At 43.2% G+C, this 18557-nt stretch overlaps 1 protein-coding gene across 13 annotated transcripts in view; it reads left to right on the forward strand.

Annotated features, from left to right (window-relative positions):
- The window catches only part of BLTP1 (bridge-like lipid transfer protein family member 1), a 173158-nt gene that overhangs the window by 107839 nt on the left and 46762 nt on the right, over nt 1-18557 (forward strand). For 4 of the 13 annotated variants that reach the window (XM_084855949.1, XM_084855955.1, XM_084855953.1 and 1 more), the window contains 7 exons: nt 7453-7679; nt 8795-8925; nt 10610-10733; nt 11540-11649; nt 15178-15268; nt 15745-15807; nt 18313-18557. In XM_084855949.1, the coding sequence (XP_084712075.1) occupies nt 7453-7679; nt 8795-8925; nt 10610-10733; nt 11540-11649; nt 15178-15268; nt 15745-15807; nt 18313-18557 (991 nt within the window). Of the gene's footprint in view, nt 1-7452; nt 7680-8397; nt 8599-8794; nt 8926-10609; nt 10734-11539; nt 11650-15177; nt 15269-15744; nt 15808-18312 lie in introns of all 13 variants that reach the window. The other 9 variants (XM_084855954.1, XM_084855957.1, XM_084855960.1 and 6 more) reach the window with 5 other exon arrangements.

Below are 18557 nucleotides of genomic sequence, written 5' to 3' on the forward strand. Positions count from 1 at the left end.
ACCTGCGTTCTAGCCGTCTCCCCTCTTGCTTCATTGCCCTCAGCTCAGGTGTATACCAAGGAGCTGGCCAGGCTCTGCTCAGAGGGAGAGGGCGCTTGGGCACAATCACGTCAACTGCCCAAGTCATCTCTGCATTCCACAGAGCAACCTGGGCTTCGACAGGAGCACCAGCCATACCAGCAGGAAAATCCCTCAGAGCACTCTGGAATCCATCGGAATCCATTAGCCTCCGGGGGTGGACCATTTTAATAGGTCCCCCACCCTTGTAGAGGGGGAAGGCTGCCAGGAGTCTAAACCTCAACAGGAAGTGGTCTGACCATGACAAAGGGACAGCTGTTAATTCCTCCACCTTCAGATCACCATCTTCCTGCCCATTCGAGAAAACCAGATCAAGCGTGTGTCCTTTTATATGTGTTGGGCTGATGACATATTGGGACAGCACCATGGTTGTCATGGCGGCCATGAAGTCCTGAGCTGCCCCAGATACCGCGGCCTCAGCATGGAAGTTGAGATCCCCCACGACCATCATCCTAGGGGTCCTCAACACCAAGTCCAAGACCACCTCCGTCAGCTCAGGCAGGGAGTCTGATGGGCAGTGGGGTGGGCGGTACACCAACAGAATCCCTAATCTGTCCTGGGTACCCAACTCAAGGTACAAACGGTCAGGATCTGCACTTGAATGAACAGGAAGCCTAGAGGGGGAGATTGAATTCCTATAGACCACGACAACCCCCACTCCCCGACCCTCGAGTCGGTGTTGGTGCTGCACTGAGTACCCCGGAGGGCACAGCTAGGAGAGAGTGACCCCTCCCAGTTCCCCCACCCAGGTCTCAGTAATACATACCAGGTCAGCCCCCTCATCCACAATCAAATCATGGATGAGGGAGATTTTATTTTGGGCCGACCTGGCATTCAGCAGCAGCACCACCAAGCCCGAGGGCAGACTGGTAAGGCCGCCAGGAACCATCAGGTTGGGGGAAGAACCAGAAGAGGGGACAGCTGTAAGGTGTCTGGCCCCTCTTCTCCGCAGCTGGCCTGTTAATCCCCCAACGCCCTACCTCCCCCTGCCCGTGACCACAGTTATGGTGGCACCTCCCCGACCCCCTGAGTTGCTCAATAGTCCTCCCAGGCACATATTAAAATATTAAGAAATAAAATATACAATAATATAAAAGAATATAAAAGATAAAAGACATTAAAGCAGCTAAGAAGGAGCAGATAAAACCTACATTTGTCCCTTTCTCCCTGGTCTTTAAAGCTGCTGCCCTCTGCTGCTGCTATTTGCTGCTGGTATCTGTGGCTGCTGGCGTCTCTGGAGAGGCGGTGGGTGGGTCTTCATGTGCTGTTCCATGCGTCTCCAAGTGCGACGCTAAGTGCGCACTTAGCATCGCACTTGGCGCGACGCCGAGGCGCATGCCGAGGCACTGCATCTGGCAGCCCCACCTTAAGTACCTGTTTGGTGGGGGCAGAAACAGGCTCAGGGTCCACCTGGTGCAGCTGGCTGGTCCTCCTTCCCCACAAGCTCCTTCCCGAGCCTCTGGCAGCTCCCTCTTAAGTACCTGTTTGGCAGGGGCAGAAACAGGCTCAGGGTCCACCTGGTGCAGCTGGTTGGTCCTCCTTCCCCCCAAGCTCCTTTTTCACCCTTTAGTATGGCTCCACTGGTGAAGAAATCAAACTCCAAGGCTGCAATCGAACACAAAGCGCTTACTCATGTAAGGATAGTCAGACTACTGCAGAAAACAAAGAGCACAAGCGTCCTCACCTCCTACAAGGAGTGGGTTTTTGCTGACAAAGCCAGAGATGATCAGCCCAAGATAACCAGTTTGCCATCTCATGCCGCCTCCTGAGTTTCGCCAAAATGGAGAAGGAAAGCTCCAATCTAGCTGTAAGGGAGATGGCTGAGGTCAAGGGAGTTCAGCGCTTGCATCAGCTGACCACACCACCCTCTCCCAAGACAACATGCAGCCCATGATTAGGCTGATTCACATAATCCACCCTGCTCACCAACTCAGAGCTTCTCTTCTTTGGTGGCAGTGCCTGTCAGGGTGGAAACTGAGCCCATAGAGCCCCAGAGCAGTTCTGATTCTGAGGAAGAGCAACAACCCATGGGAGAGGAGCTCGCTCATCTCTCAGAGGCACAGCAGCTGGCAGAGATTCCTCCTGCCAGCATTTCTGGGATAGATAGTGACCCTGGCAGTGAGAGAGCGCTGGAGGGGGCCTTGCTGGACGCTCAGTGCAGACGCAGAGAGCGGCGCCAGGTGGAGGGCGCTGAGAGGAGGCGCTCTGCTTCCTTGGCGCTAAAACAACCGTCACATCCTGAGGACCCAAGGGTAAGAGGGAGGACCTCTCCATAGCCCATACGTTCAGAGTCTTCCTGCCCTCATCCTTCAAATGGGGACCGACTGCCTTACCTGGAACTTAGGCTACTCTGCTAACTACCCCAGTGCAGTTCCTTGCTTAGTCGCTGGTGATTAGAATCTGAAAGAGTCATTAAGTTGTAAATGGAATAAAGCCTTGGAAAGAATCCTTTTCGTCTGTGTCTTGAGTTGGCTATTGGAGGGGACTGTAAGAGGCAGCTAGGGCACTCCGGGCAGTGCCTCCCAAACCTTCAGACTGGCACACCATTCCAGGAACCGTGCAAGATCACACGAACTACAGATGCTATCCTCGAGCGATGGGGGGGCCCCACTGCAACAGCCACATAGCCCAAGGGAAATGGCAGCCATCATAAAAGAAGCACAGGATCAATTGGATAGAACTCAGAGCAATACACTTGGGCCTGAAGCATCTCGTGCACCACATCCAGTGTTCACATGTTCTCATAAGGACAGACAATATTACAGCAAAGGCACACATCTGTCAGGAAGGAGGAGCCAAATCTTGCTCACTTTACAAAGAAGCCCTGTTCCTGCTGCTATGGGCAGAGTAGAATCTAGCCTCAATCCCAGCTCAGCACATCAAAGGGACACTGAACCACATGGTAGACTACCTGAACGAACGACAGACCTGAGGAAATGGAGCCTGCATCCTTCAGTATTTCTGGAAATTCAACACCGCTTCTGCCCACTCAAGAGTGGACTTATTTGCCTTGCAACACAACCACAAGCTCCAACAGTTCCTTTCAAGATTGCACTCTTACAGACCAGAAGGAATTTTGTTGTTGTTCAGTCGTTAGGTTGTGTCCGACTCTTCGTGACCCCATGGACCACAGCACGCCAGGCCTTCCTGTCCTCCGCTCTCTCCTGGAGTGTGCTCAAGTTCATATTCATTGCATCAGTGATGCTATCTAGCCATCTCATCCTCTGCCGTCCCCTTCTCCTTTTGCCTTCGATCTTTCCCAGCATCAGTGACTTTTCCAGTGACTTCTCTCTTCGCATTTGGTGGCCAAAATATTTGAGCTTCAGCTTCAGTATCTGTCCTTCCAATGAGCAGTCAGAGTTGATTTCCTTTAGGATTGACTGATTTGACCTCCTTTCAGTCCAGGAGATTCGTAAGAGTCTTCTCCAGCACCACAGTTCGAAAGCATCAATTCAGCCTTCCTTATGGTCCAGCTCTCACAGCCATACGTTACTACTGGGAAAACCATAGCTTTGATTATGCGGACCTTTGTCAGCAAGGTGATGTCTCTGCTTCTTACTGTGCTGTCTAGGTTTGCCATAGCTTTCCTCCCAAGGAGCAAGCGTCTTTTAATTTCATGGCTACAGTCACCATCTGCAGTGATCTTGGAGCCCAAGAAAATAACATCTGTCACTGCTTCCATTTCTTCCCCTTCTATATGCCAGGAAGTGATGGGGCCAGATGCCATGATTTTAGTTTTTTTAATGTTGAGTTTCAAACCAGCTTTTGCACTCTCCACTTTCACCCTCAACAAGAGGCTCTTTAGATCCTCTTCGCTTTCTGCCATTAGGGTGGTATCGTCTGCGTATCTGAAGTTGTTGATAATTCTCCCAGCAATCTTAATTCCGACCTGTGATTCATCCAACCCGGCGTTTCTCATGATGTACTCTGCATATAAGTTAATGTCAAGAGCTCCTTGGAGGCCTCTCTCAGTCTAATCCAGTAGCCAAGTCCAGACACAGACAAATTGATTCTTTTCAAAGCTTTATTCCTCTTTTACAACTTAACAACTCTACTGTTAGCAACTAGATATGAGCAGCAGAGTACCTATGCCCTACGTTGGAACAGTTGGTCCCCGTTTGAAAGGGAATTACTGGCAGACCCCTGAACTTAAGGACTAGGGAGAGTCCCTCCCCTTTTCCCTTGGATCCTCTGGGTGCAGCCGTTGTTTGCGCGCCAACCGGGCACTACGCCTCCTTTCTGTGCCCTCCTTTTGGCGCCGCTCTCTGCGTTGGCGTCGCACGTCCATCAAGTCTGCTTCCCGCGCTCTGTCACTCCCAGGACTGCTATCTAAGCTAGGAATGCTGGTGGGAGGAATCTCCGTCAGCTGTTGGCCCTGGAAAGAGGAGCACGCTCCTCTCCCAGGAGCGACTCCTCTTCCTCAGAATCAAAACTACTCTGGGATTCTATGAGCTCAGTGTCCACCCTGACAGTTAAATAAGCAGAGTGACAATATGCAGCCTTGTCGTACTCCTTTCCCAATTTTGAACCAATCGGTTGTTCCATGTCTGGTTCTTACTGTTGCTTCTTGACCCTCATACAGGTTTCTCAGGAGACAGGTGAGGTGGTCTGGCACTCCCATCTCTTTAAGAATTTGCCACAGTTTGTTGTGATCAAAGGCTTTAGCGTAGTCAATGAAGCAGAAATAGACATTTTTCTGGAATTCTCTTGCTTTCTCCATGATGCAGCGAATGTGGGCGATTTGATCTCTAGTTCCTCTGCCTCTTCGAAACCTAGCTTGTACTTCCGGTAGTTCTCGGTTCACATGCTGCTGAAGCCTAGCTTGTAGGATTTTGAGCATCACCTTTCTGGCATGTGAAATGAGCGCAATTGTACAGTAGTTTGAACACTCTTTGGCATTGCCCTTCTTTGGAATTGGAATGTAAACTGACCTTTTCCAGTCTTGTGGCCATTGTTGAGTGTTCCAAATTTGTTGGCATATTGAGTGCAGCAGTTCAACAGCATCATCTTTTAGGATTTTAAATCGCTCAGCTGGAATACTGTCATCTCCACTAGCTTTGTTGTTAGTAATGCTTCCTAAGGCCCACTTGACTTCACTTTCTAGGATGTCTGGCTCAAGTTCAGTGTCACTGAAACTCAGTTGGCCAAAGGACAGACTCTATACCTTTCCTCCAATCCCAATCCTTGCAAGAGTGCTGCATAAAGATCAGTCAGGAGCAGGCGACAGTCCTCTTGATAGCCCCATTGTGGCCACGCCAAACATGGTTCTCTGACTCTTATACTTGGCACATCAAAGCCCATGGTTCCTCCCTCAGAAAGCAGATCTATCCTAGGGTCCAATTCTTGACCTGGATCTGGAATGGCTTCAGTTAGCTGCATGGCTATTGAAAGAGCCATATATTCCAAACTAGGCTATACAGCCATAAATACCCTGCTGTCATCCCACAAAGAATCCACATCATGCATATACAAGACCACCTGGAATGCTTTCTCCAGATGATGCAGGAGAAAAAAGATCAACACCCAAACAGCAGGCCTTCTTTTCCTCCAAGCAGGCCTTGACTTGGGCCTAAAACCCAGCACCTTGCAAACAGTCATTTCTTCAGTTCTATCAAAACCAAGATGCCCTTCATTAAGCACATACCCTCACCTTAAATTATTCCTCTGGGGAGCCTCTCTGATGAGCCCTCCCAAGATTCACAGATTCCCATTGTGGAGCCTACATGTGGTCCTCACAGCATTAACAAAAGCTCTTTTTGAACCACTTAAATCCATGCCACGTAGAATATTGTCTCAAAAAGTCTTATTCCTGGTATTCATTACTTCTGCACACAGAATATCAGAAATACCAGCCCTTTCAGTAAGTAAAGGGCACATCAGTTTTCAAAAAGACACAGTGATCTCATGACAGATCCAACTTTCATCCCAAAAGTTAATGCCTTGTTTCACAGGTTTCCTATCCTCCTTCTGTCCTAATTCATCTTACCCACAGGAGAGGGACTGGCACAAATTCGACATACGTGGGGCAGTAAAAATCTACTTTAAACATACCCAGCCCTTTAGACAATCCAATTCTTTATTCATATCCTTTCACCCAACAGCTGTGGGCAAAACAGTGTCGAGATCCACGTTAGCTAGATGGTTAAAAGCATGCATATTTCTGGCATATCAAGCATCATGTCTTCCCAAACCTCTCCATGCTACAGCAGACTCAACTAGATCAGCAGCCACCTTGGCTTCTTTAAGTATCACTGCATCCTTGGCTGACATATGCAAGGCCACAACTTGGAAAAATCCCATTTTTTTCATTAGACATTATAAAGTTGACACATATGCCTCTGCAGATGCCTCCTTTGGTAGGAGGGTACTCCAGCAGGTGGTAGCATCACAATAGACTCAGTTAATTCATAAATCTTGTTCCCACCTAAATTGATAGTTTTAGCCTATCCCATTGTGGATATCTTCCTCACAGAAGGTAAGGAAGAACAGAACATTGGCACTTACCAAGAAGGTTCCTTCTGGGTTGGTATGTGGAAGGTATCCCAACTGCACCCTTATTTTTCATGGAGTATGAATTCAGTATGAATACAAAATTCTGCAGCAACTGACCTCTGTGTCCTCAAGCTGGTCTTTCTCCTGCAGGGCTCTAATCAATTATTCTTTCAGATGTGATAACTGTCACCATTAAACTGCATGGCCTTGTGGTCCTTGTTATGAGACCACCTGGGAGACATCCTACTTTTCTCTATTTCTGAGCTATAGCCATGGATGGAACTGGCAAGGAGGAGCCTGGGACCAATAGAGTACTTGAAAATCTTTCACATGGTCCCTGCTTTTCCCTGGGTGATAGGGGGAATGAGATGCCATTGTAGGATGCTTTCTGCACACCAACCCGGAAGGAACCTTCTCAGTAAGTACCGGTGTTCCATTCTATTCAACCTATGAATGAGAATATTAAATTATTGGAGACCGGAGGTAAACATGAAAAAGTAGGGGTAGTAAATATATTTTAATTGCCCATCTGAAGAATGCATTGGGCCAAATATGCTTTCAGAGGCACTGTGTATCTTTATTCTTGTCCCTATATCACAACCATGATACTGCCTTCAATATTTTATATTTCTTTTCCATCTACCTACAATACAGCAGCTCCATGTACCAAACCAATGGATGTGCAATCTTTAGCACATACCTAGTACAGGCTTCAGTAAACTGTTGTAAAATTTCTAATTATGTACAGTGCAACTGAGAAAACACGTGGTAAACAATACTTTATATTAGTTTTTGGCATGCCTGAATCTCTTATTTCCACAAAGCAAAATGGTGATGCATCCTCTCTCCCCCCTCCCCGACTTTTTGTTGTTGTTAAAACAGAGAGTAATAGTGCTGGAACATGGACTCTTAATGTGCTGTGGAAGATGTGTGGCATTGATGTGCACATGGATCCTAATATTGGGAAAAGATTGAATGCTCTAGGAAATACCCTTACAACATTGACAGGAGAAGAAGATTTAGATGACATTGCTGACCTTAACTCTGTTAACATAGCTGATTTATCCGACGAGGATGAAGTTGATACTATGTCTCCCACTGTTAGTACGGTTAGTGAAGTGATCAATATATCCTAATGTAATTCTAATATACTAAGCAACATAGCAGCTTGATATAGTGCATATTTGTACAGATATAGGGACTCAGTCTGGTGTTTCTTTGCACTTTGTGTTAAAAGTGCAGCATTCACCAATAGTTAGTGCAAGATTTATACTTGTGGGCTGAGACGAGGAGCTGCTTGTATGAGCTTGTATTAGCCCAGTGGCATTTTGGATATTTTGTTTAACAGCTGACCCACAAGTCATATCGGCGCAGACTCCTTTTGAGATTCCCCTTGGTTTCAACGGCTAAACTGCTGTTCAAGGAAAAGCAAGTCTAAAGTGCCCTTGAGATCACAGAACTAGTTTTATAGTCATTATTTCATGAAGACTTTAGATAACACACCTAAACTTAGTTGAAAGACAGTCTACGGGCCCTGACAGTGTAAATTCCAACTGACAGTCCAGGGCTTTGTTATGTAGAAGAGTAATAGAGCCAGGATCAGTGAAGAATAGAAGGCAAACAGGTCTCAATGATAGCCTCAAATTAGCAAGAATAGGTAGTAGCTTGCATATTTAGGCCATACATGAGCCAAGTCTCATGAAAATGTTTGAAGGGAAAGTTCAAGCAGAGAATCTGCAGAAAAGCTCAGAGAAGGACCAGACAGTAAAAGAGAATAGAGCATCAACACTTCCTGAATTATTAATCTTGCTATTTATTATCATTTAGAAATCAGATGGTGGTCCACTATGTGCAGATGTACACAAGCTCACTTTTGGGCAGCGGATTGTAAATCACCTGCTGGGCTTGAGCCCCAAAAGCCATCGTTACTCTGTTCCTGTAGAATATCTGTCTGGATCAGCATCAAGTGATACTACTTATTCTAACAATTCACACTTAAGAGCGGGCAGGTCTTGCTCATGGGGACATGTATGTAGCATATACAGCATCTCTTTACACGAGTGGTGAAATTAGTGGGTGACTGGCAAATCAAGAATCAGCTGGCTTCTTTTTCAACTGATTTTGCATGCTATTTTGATTGGTGCAAAACCTGTTCTATCAACTTCTTAAGCAATGCCACTCATAAGAAGCAATGCAATCAAATACTTTTTTTGTTTTTAAATAGGAGAATGCTGACTATCGAAGGCAAGGGACTTCTAATAACCAGACTGGAGAGCAGAGAGGAAGAAAGTATGTGAAACGCTTAGTGGATATAAGAGAGCTGAATGAACAAGCCAAAGTAATTGATGATCTAAAGTAAGTGTGTGTGTTTCTTTTCTAAACAACTTCTTCTAGTCATAATAATTAACCCATTTGGTTTCCTTGCCAAGAGATGTGAAGGCCTGGAAAAAGCCCGGGGTTTTTTCAATTTTTTTTCAAGGACCGTTTTTGTTTTTTTCCGAAAAATAGGAAAAATTGAACAGCTTTGGGTTATGAAATATTGAATTAAAATCTTAACATTCTTTTATAATTTAAGACAAAGTATTTACATATTGTTACCCAGTCTTTATTCCCCCTAAAATGAGTTCTAAAAACTATGTAAAAAGAACATTTTTATAGAAAGGCTAGAGATGTAAAATGTCTGGAAATAATAAAGCCATGGGGAAACTTTTTTTTAATCCTCTATGTAAGATTTCCAGCATAGTTATTTTTTCATTCCTTATTAAAATTATTGATCTAAACTATATTTTACATTTATGCTCAGTTTCCCAACATGTGAGTATAGTCACCGTTGTTTATTCTTGACAATAAATGTGCATACTTGACAATTTGGATTTTGTTCTATACAGTCCAGTGTTTCTGATGCTGTAGCCGTCATTTAATATAGTTCTAATCTATTCAGACAATAATTAAAAATTTACTGAGTTTACTTTTAAAAATTTTAAAAGATAATGATAGTTTTATGAGCAAACTCAGTTATACATAAAATAACTTCAGGAACAGAAAGGCTGCTTTATGTTCCTAAAGCAACCCTCCCCAACCTGGTGCCCTCCATATGTTTTCCACTACAGTACCCAGCATTCCTGGCCATTGGCCATGCTTTCTGAGGCTGATGGGAGCGGAAGTTCAAAATTTCTGGAGGGCACCAGGTTGGGGAAGGCTGTCTTAAAGCAACAAAGTGACTTTAGATCTGTAAAGAGCACTAGAAAAATAAGTATTGCTTATTTTTCAATTTTTCTGGGGAAAAAACTGGGGAAAATGTTTTTTTTCTCACGGCCTCAGAATTTCTGGAAATTTTACATCTTTATCCTTGCCTTGCTTTTACTATAATTGACATTTTTATCCACACTGCAGGATAAAAATTGTGTTTGTGTCAAAATCATTGGCTATTCTGGTTTACCCATAGACAATCATAAGGTTTTCCTTTCAAAATAAGTTCCAAGATTGCTTACCTCACAATTTTACCATCCTATTTGCCCACACATACCCATATTAATTATTTGCAGCACATCAGTGGTTTTAGAGAAAAAATAACCACCTCTTTTCCACTTAACAAAAGTTTCCTCATCTGGCTTCCTAGAAGACATTTTTAATTTCTTCTGTCTACTAGAAACTTTTCAGCTTAAATTCAGCAAAAAATTTCAGGGCAGTAACAAAGGTTCTATCATAAGAAAAACTATCCAAGAAGTGTAATTGGCAGTAGTTGATAAATCTAAAATGATGTCAGCTAAGGGGCCTGCCTTCAGAAGGCAGCTATAAATTTTATAATCAATGCTTCTTTTTGTTATTTATTTCCTTTTTATTCTACCTTGCCACCAAAGAGTTCAAGGTGGTATACACGGTTGTTCCTCTTTTATCCTTGCAACAATTCTGTGAGGTGAAGAGAAAGTGACTGGCTCAAGGATTTGAATTGGCCTTAGTCTAAGGCCACCAACCTGACCACTACACTGTACAGCCTATAGTATCTGTTCAGAGCTTTCATTGCTTATGTTGTCCTCAGGAAACTGGGTGCAAGTGAAGGAACCATAAATCAAGAAATTCAACGTTATCAGCAATTGGAGTCAGTAGCTGTCAATGACATTCGTCGAGATGTTCGTAAAAAACTGCGCAGGTCAAGTATGAGGGTGAGAGATTTTTTAAAAGTTCTTTTTCAGACATGCTAATGTTGCTATGTTCATATCTGTTCTTTTTCACATTATTTAAAAGAGGTTGAACATGGTATACCCATGACAAGCAACGTTTGTCTACAACATTTGTCTACAAAGGCTACAGCATTTTCTAACCAGTTGGTGGGCCACGTATCAGTAAACTGATGTGGAAATGCTGAATTGTTTTTCAGTAGGTGGCAGATCTCATTCTTTTTAAATACCCCAACAAGCAAAGCATTGTGCACCTATCAGAGTAAAGGGCTTTTTAAAAAGATGAATCAGCTTGTACAAGGTCCCTCCACCCAATTTAGGGCAATTCCCCAGCAGCTCCCCACAACACCACAACACAGCCCATGCTGTCTAGGAGTGGTGATGGGGACTCTCTGCAGAGGCTTTTCAGAGGTTGCAGGAAATTTAAAGGGGGAGGAGGAGAAGAGAAGGATCAGTTATTCTGTGGCTTTCTGCTTGTACAATGTTTAGATCCAACCTAATGCCTATTTGGAATTCCCTTGGGACTTACAGCTAGAGACTGGGCCCAAATCTGCCCACAGTATTTATGTTATACTCTGATTTAGGGTGTTACCCATGTGGTCAAGTACATTTAGACCCCAATGGAACTTAAACATGCTTTCTGGATTATACCTTCAGTTTACAATATTTTTAGCCTGTGTGTGTGTGTGTGTGTTTGTGTGTGTGTGAGAGAGAGAGAGAGAGAGAGAGAGAAGCTACATAAGGGTCTTATTTAGATCGAACATGGAAATAATATCCTGTGTGTGTTCTAGGCGGCATCGCTCAAAGACAAATGGGGCCTAGGTTACAAACCTAGCTATAATCGATCCAAAACTATTACAGCTTCAGGAAGACCACCTCTAAAAAGAATGGACAGAACAAGGTAATATGACTTTAAAATAACCAAATGCTTATACTTGTGAGAGTCCAAAGACATTACTCTGCATGTTTTCTTCACATTTTTAAAAATACCTGATTGGTTCCTTAAAGTGTAATACTTAATTTTCCCCTAAGAAAGAATGGCAACTTAACATGCCCCATCACAGGTAAAGTGGGGTCAAATTTTGCCCATTTTCAAGAGTGTCCCAGATTGCACCTTATCTGGTTTGTGTCAGAAATGGATCATCCTTCCGCTTCACAGTCAACACCACAGGGAGACAAAGCTTCAGGCTAATACGACTTTATTTTGCTAGAGACTAGCCTTTCTACAAATGCAGATTCAAGGAAACTCTCAGGCTGCCTCAGGCCCCGAGCAACTAATCTGCAATCTCTAATCAGAGGAGACAAACTGGAGGGTAGTGAAGTTGCTGACAGTTTGAGCATGAACCTCACAGCCAAACTTGCTTCACAGTGATGCCCCTCCCTCCTATGTTGACTTCCAAGAGTGACTATCCTGGCAGAGCATCTGAGCCCTGTCCCTAACTTTTCCTGCTTTGCTTTGTGACACACACTAGCATCTCTCAAGTCCCTCCCCCTTCTTCCTCGGAAACTTGAGTTCTCACAGTGGAGGGAGGGGGCAGGGACTCAGCCTGGGCCATCTGTTTGTCAAGGCCTTTGGAGGAATATCTCCCAGCATCTTGGCTCTCTAAGGAAGGTCCCTCCCCAGGGCTCTGATCTAGCTGTTCCAACTCTGATTCAGAATCAGAGCTGTCAGACCTCTCAAGGGGCTTGGACTCATCCCTGACACTTTGTTCCATAGAATTCAATGGGTATCAATAGAACTGAGCCAGTCCCTACCTGCATATTGTCACCCACTCATCTGCATAGCCTCTTCCTACTTTCTGTGTCTCAGTACGATTACAATACATTTTTACCTCTTTAGTACTATCAGTTATTAAATGCAACTCTTTATCCAAAACAGCTGTGTAACTCCTAACTGTTACATTGTTGTTTTTGCAGTCATTAGATTGCTGTTTGTATTTAAAGGCATATTTAGTCTGCTCTTTCCAAAGGCTCAAGATGGAATACAATTTGCAAAAAAATCAAACCGTAAAGATAAAATATTGTATTTCAACTTCCCCAATAGCAACTTAATGATGCATGCAACAAACCTACAAAAAACAGGACATCTAGTAATACTTCCAGAAGATGTGCAGGCACAGTGGCTGCTGGTGCCCACTGGGGCTGGTGGAGTGGAGGGCAGGTTAGGTCACTGTAGGCAAAGCACAGAAAGGGGAAATCAAGTCAAGCAACTTAGGTTCAACATCAGGATTCAGGAATTAGTGCAAAGCAGAGGGTTGGATGGGGGAGGTCTCTGACCTAGAGAACAACACCAAAGCACTTATTCGAGCCCACGCTGCTCTGCTTCATCAGCATGCCATTGCATGGAAAGGGCAACCAGGGCAGGCAAGTTAAGTTTAACATCAGGAGGGAATACAAAGCAGAGGGTTGGGGGTCAGGGTGTCTGTTCTGACCCACACAGCAACAATACCAAAGCACTCCTTGCTCACTCCCTTGACCCCAGGCCACCAGTTTAAAAATAGCCAAAAAATAAACATACCTACCTGCTGGCTGCTTCACTGGCAGACTGCATCGCTTGTGCGCTCTCTCTCTCTCTCTCTCTCTCTCTCTCTCTCTGACTGTCTCTCTCTCTCTCTCTCTCTCACACACACACACACACACACACACACACACATCAGAGTGAAAAAATAAGAACAACTGGCTTTGAGGGAGTGAAAAAGCAATAACTATCCATTTGATTTCTCTGTGCTTGCACCGGAGTAAATATTTTAAAAAACAGTACCCACTGATGGCTGAGGGCATCTCTCAGTGAAATCTTTTGTCCCCTGACTGGCTCAGGAAACTGAGCATGTCCAAATATGACAACCAGGCAGAACATTCCTCCTGGACACCCTCCTGTGCCTACTGCTCTCTGTTCCTGGCTAGAAAAGATCCAGATCACACCACTGTGCATGCACAAGGCAGAACAAGCCATTATACATACCAAACACTAGCCACCAATGAGAATGTTCAAGAGAGACACTGGAGTGTCCTGGAGGCCAGGCAGGGCTCTTGTAAAGTATGTGGCTTAAATTACTGAACATAAGAGTGACCAGGGGTTGTGTGATGGGGAGGGGGCGCTATGATAGTAGGAGGCACTGTCCTGCCTGTCCTAAAGCCAGAACTGCCTCTGTTCAGGTGATAGCTCTTCAGTTGGGAAGGAGCTCCTCAACAATAGAGTACCCATAAGAATTGTACAGATTTGGTGTATGCATAACATGATTGAGAGGTTTCGTAGCTCAAAGTGGGCTAGATGAAACAACAACAGGTGGATCCACAGTTGGCTACAGAATCGGACGCAAACAGTGCTTATCAATGGGATCTTCTCAAACTGGGGAGAGGTAATGAGTGGGGTACCGCAGGGCTCAGTCCTGGGCCCAGTGGTCTTCAACATTTTTATTAATGACATGAAGGAGGAGGTGCGGGGAATGCTGATAAAATTTGCAGATGACACAAAATTGGGCGGGATAGGTAATAACTTGGAAGACAGAAACAAAATGCAAAGTGATCTTGATAGGCTGGAGCGCTGGGGAGAAAACAACAGAATGACATTTAATAGAGATAAATGCCAAGTTCTGCACCTAGGAAAAAGAAACCAAATGCACAGTTACAGGATGGGGGATACATGGCTCAACAACATTACCAGCAAGAAGGATCTTGGAATTGTTGTAGATCACAAGCTGAATATGAGCCTACAGTGTGATGTGGCTGCAAAAAAGGCAAATGCTCTTTTGGGCTGCATTAATAGAAGCATAGCTTCCAAATCCTGGGAAGTACTAGTTCCCCTCTACTCAGCACTGGTTAGGCCTCATCGGAGTACTGTGTCCAGTTCTGGGTACTGCACTTTAAGAAGGATGCAGACAAACTGGAGAGGGTTCAGAGGAGGGCAACAAAAATGATCAGGGGACTGGAAACAAAGCCCTCTGAGGAGAGACTGAAAGAACTGTGGAAGTTTAGCCTTGAGGAGACTGAGGGGAGAGATCATAGCGCGCTTCAAGTACTTGAAAGGTTGTCACAGAGAGAAAGGCCAGGATGTCTTCTCGATCATCCCAGAATGCAGGACACAGAATAATGGGCTCAAGTTACAGGAAGCCAGATTCCAGCTGAACATCAGGAAAAACTTCCTGACTGTTAGAGCAATATGACAATGGAACCAATGACCTAGGGAGGTGGTGGGCTCTCCCACGCTGGAGGCGTTCAAGATGAGGCTGGACAGCCATCTGTCAGGGATGCTCTGACTTGGATTCCTGCACTGAGCAGGGGGTTCGACTCGGTGTTTTAGGCCCCTTCCAACCTTACTATTCTATGATTCTATTATTCATATTATTAGTAGTAAATGCCATGTTTAAAGTGTTTTGAGTATTTCCTTGTCTTCATGAATATCATCACTTTTTTCTTAATTTGACAATAGTACACGGCTTGGAGAAAGTGAGGAACTTCCAGAGATACGTGTAGATGGAGCATCTCCTGGACCCAGAGTTACTTTCAATATACAGGACACGGTAAGGCAGCCCCTAAGTACTGTGCTGCAGTTCATGAAATACCATGAAGAAATACATAATAGGAATAGGAGGTGAATACATAGGGATTTAAAACATCATTTGGTAAATCAGTGTGTTAGATGCCATTTTCTTTTATAATAATATTACAAGTGAAGAGAAAGCTAATACTGCATTTAGATTTAATACTGCATATCTTAAACTACCTTTAGTCCAGTAACTGGCATGTGAAAAATATACATATTTTGAACACGTGTATTAGGTTATGTACAAAGAATGTTACATACGTGTGCATGGTGTCCATATTATTCATTCAGCCTTGTCTAGTGTCTTTCACACTTTTTTTTTAGTAGTTCATTAAATAAAGCCATGTTTGTGTTCACTAATGAAATTTGATTTTATACCATTTTCCCCTTTAAATGTGCCAGTGTCTTATATATATTTATTTTAATTTGTTTTTCTTTTTCATTTTAATTAAGTTGAATAAAACAGTTTTGGGGATTGCACAACAATCCAGCTGTCCAGGGGAAGGGTATTTTCAGGTATTTGTAAAATTAACAAGTATACTAATTAATTGCATGGAAAATCTGCTTTATTGATCATCTCTGGCATCTAAGCAGAATGTATCATAATACTTATAGGCAGGACACTCACAGATGTGGCAGTATGACATATCGTCCAGTATTTCGTTTTCTTGGGAGTTTTTATTAGATCTCTCTTTTTCTGGAGCTTTTTCTCCAAGGTAGTCAAGTAGACAGCAAGATGTGTTTTTAACACTTTTGGTAAAACTTTGAAACTACATATAGCTGTCCCCTAAAATAGAGGCAGACAGAAAAGAACTGCATTAAAGACCTTTATAAATCAAGTCTGAAACTAATGTGTATATTATTGGCATGACATAACCATTTCAATTGATGTTGTCAATGACAGGTCATTGACAATAGATACGTTATTTCTCAGCAGAAATGTATTCTATCATTGACCAAGAACGTTTATAGTGATAGCTCTAAAAAGGTCAAGTAAAGATAACTTTTCACATTAATTACAGTGGGACCTAACTTAGTCTGGATCCAACCCATAGTCTATGAATGACAGTCTAAATGAGTACCCAAACCATTTGTTTATTTAAGAAAGCAAATAAATCTAAACATCATGTATAAAGAGTTACTATAACTATAAAAATCAAAAGTAAAATAGTCAGAACATCTTAAATATGTCATTTACTATTAATAATATGCGATTTCTAAGTCATCCTCCCTTTTAAGTGGTCCTTAACTGGAAAACTTTCTATGATGTATTAGTGTGAAGAGTTCCAATAAGCTTTATGTGTGAGATGTAAGGTATCTTTGGCTGTCTTTTCCCCTCAAAATTTAGTCAATAGGATCCAGACTAAAGGCACAGTCTTATGGAGATAGTCATCAGCCTCTGAACTTGGAGGCTAATGACTATCCAATGCAGGGTGGCTGGAGCATGGAGATGATCCTCGCCTCCATGCTCCGGCCACCCTGCATTTTGGCTAGACAGTTCTTTCGCCTATCTAGCCAGGGAGCTTCAGAGTGGGGGCGGGAGAGGCCACACAGCACATAGAAAGCTTCATAACATTATTATTATTGTTATTATTATTATTATTATTATATTTATTAATATCCTGCCTTTTTCCCAATACTAGGACTCAAGTCAGCCATGGCTTCCTGTCCCTCCCCACCTTCCGGGACCACCTCCTTTTCCCTATCTCTGTGCTCCATTTCTGAACTCAGAGACATAGCCAGCATGGAGAGAACTGTGCTTGCTACAAGGGAGTGGGGAGCATGGTTTCTGGGACATTGGAGGACAGTGTCTAGTGGCCATAGAATTTCTCCCTCTGTTAGTTGCACTTAGGTCCATTGAATCAATGGGACAAGTTAATCATGACTTAAATCCCATTGATTTTAGTGGAAATTAAGTGCAACTAACATAGTCTGGATCCAACTGTGTGTGTGTTCAGTATTGTTCCAAGCATAAGTAGCATAGTCCTAATTTTAGTACTTTAGTAGTGTAGTCCTAACGAAAATATGAAAATAATACTGTGTCCTTTCTGTGGTACTTATTTCTAAGTAAAGCTGCAGTCCAAACAAAAAGCCTACTAGGAATTAAGTCCCATTGAACTTGGTGGCACTTGCTTCCAAATGCTGAAAAGCATGGCGTGGTCTAGGGCTCTCAAGCAACTTAGCTCCCACAGAGTTCTTACTTATGAAGGGATACACACATGCAGAGAATCATACAGACACAAACTCCTGGTGGGTTCAGCTAAAGCTTGAACAGCTTTAATTCAGCTTGTCCAAGCTTTTGCAGAGGAAGACAGTGAACAGTTTTCTATGTTTCTGGCACCAGTTCATATCCATATTTGGAGTATATGACTTCAGGTTACAGCTTAAAATGTCATAGGTTTTCCATATTTTCTCCGAATTAGCAAAATTCAGGTTCTTGTCCAGATTCAGTCTGGTTCAAAATCACTGAAACCAAACTCCTTAGAGCAGAATACACAGCATTACCTATTATACAGATGATAGTATTATACATCTGTGCTAAAGATGGAATAGCCTTTAACCTAATTTTAGGCCTTAGTGGCTTTATCTAGTATTTTTGAAGGTGTATCTATTGAGATAATATTGTACATTCTGCACTTCCATTTACCAACCATTTCTGTTCATTTCTTTCACTTATAGGTGGTCTTGGGGTTTCTTGCTGTTCTATATCTTTGCTTTAACATTTTTAATTAAATTGTTATAGCAGTATGTATTTCAGTATAAGCTTGGTGCTTTTTATGTAACTTGTATGTTCACTTCTCTTTCTAAGGTGCTTGTCCAGTCCAAGTTTATTCATTCATCTATATCTAAAACATGTTTCATGGCTTAATTTCCTTATACCAACAATATGGCCCATCCAAAAAGAGAAATATTACTTTGAATATTATTTGAAGTGCTTTGCCTTTAAGACATCTGATTCCCCACCTCTTAATAGAGATAGTAGCTATAACTGAAATGTCTTTTTTGTCTCTCTATAATCAGTTTCCAGAGGAGACAGAATTGGATCTTTTGTCAGTAACCATTGATGGTCCATCCCATTACTCATCCACTAGTGAAGGATCATGCTCAGTGTTCAGTTCACCCAAAACTCCAGCTGTCTTCTCACCAAGCATTCCCTTCCAGCTTGAAGAAGGAAGACGAGATGACAGCTTATCTTCAACGAGTGAGGATTCTGAAAAAGAGGAAGATCATGAAAGAGAGAGGCCTTATTTTTACAGGAAAACACA

The sequence above is a fragment of the Heloderma suspectum genome, chromosome 5 (assembly GCF_057233095.1).
Source record: "Heloderma suspectum isolate Gila_16-S chromosome 5, 16-S_ref, whole genome shotgun sequence".
Classification (NCBI taxonomy): Eukaryota; Metazoa; Chordata; class Lepidosauria; order Squamata; family Helodermatidae; genus Heloderma; species Heloderma suspectum.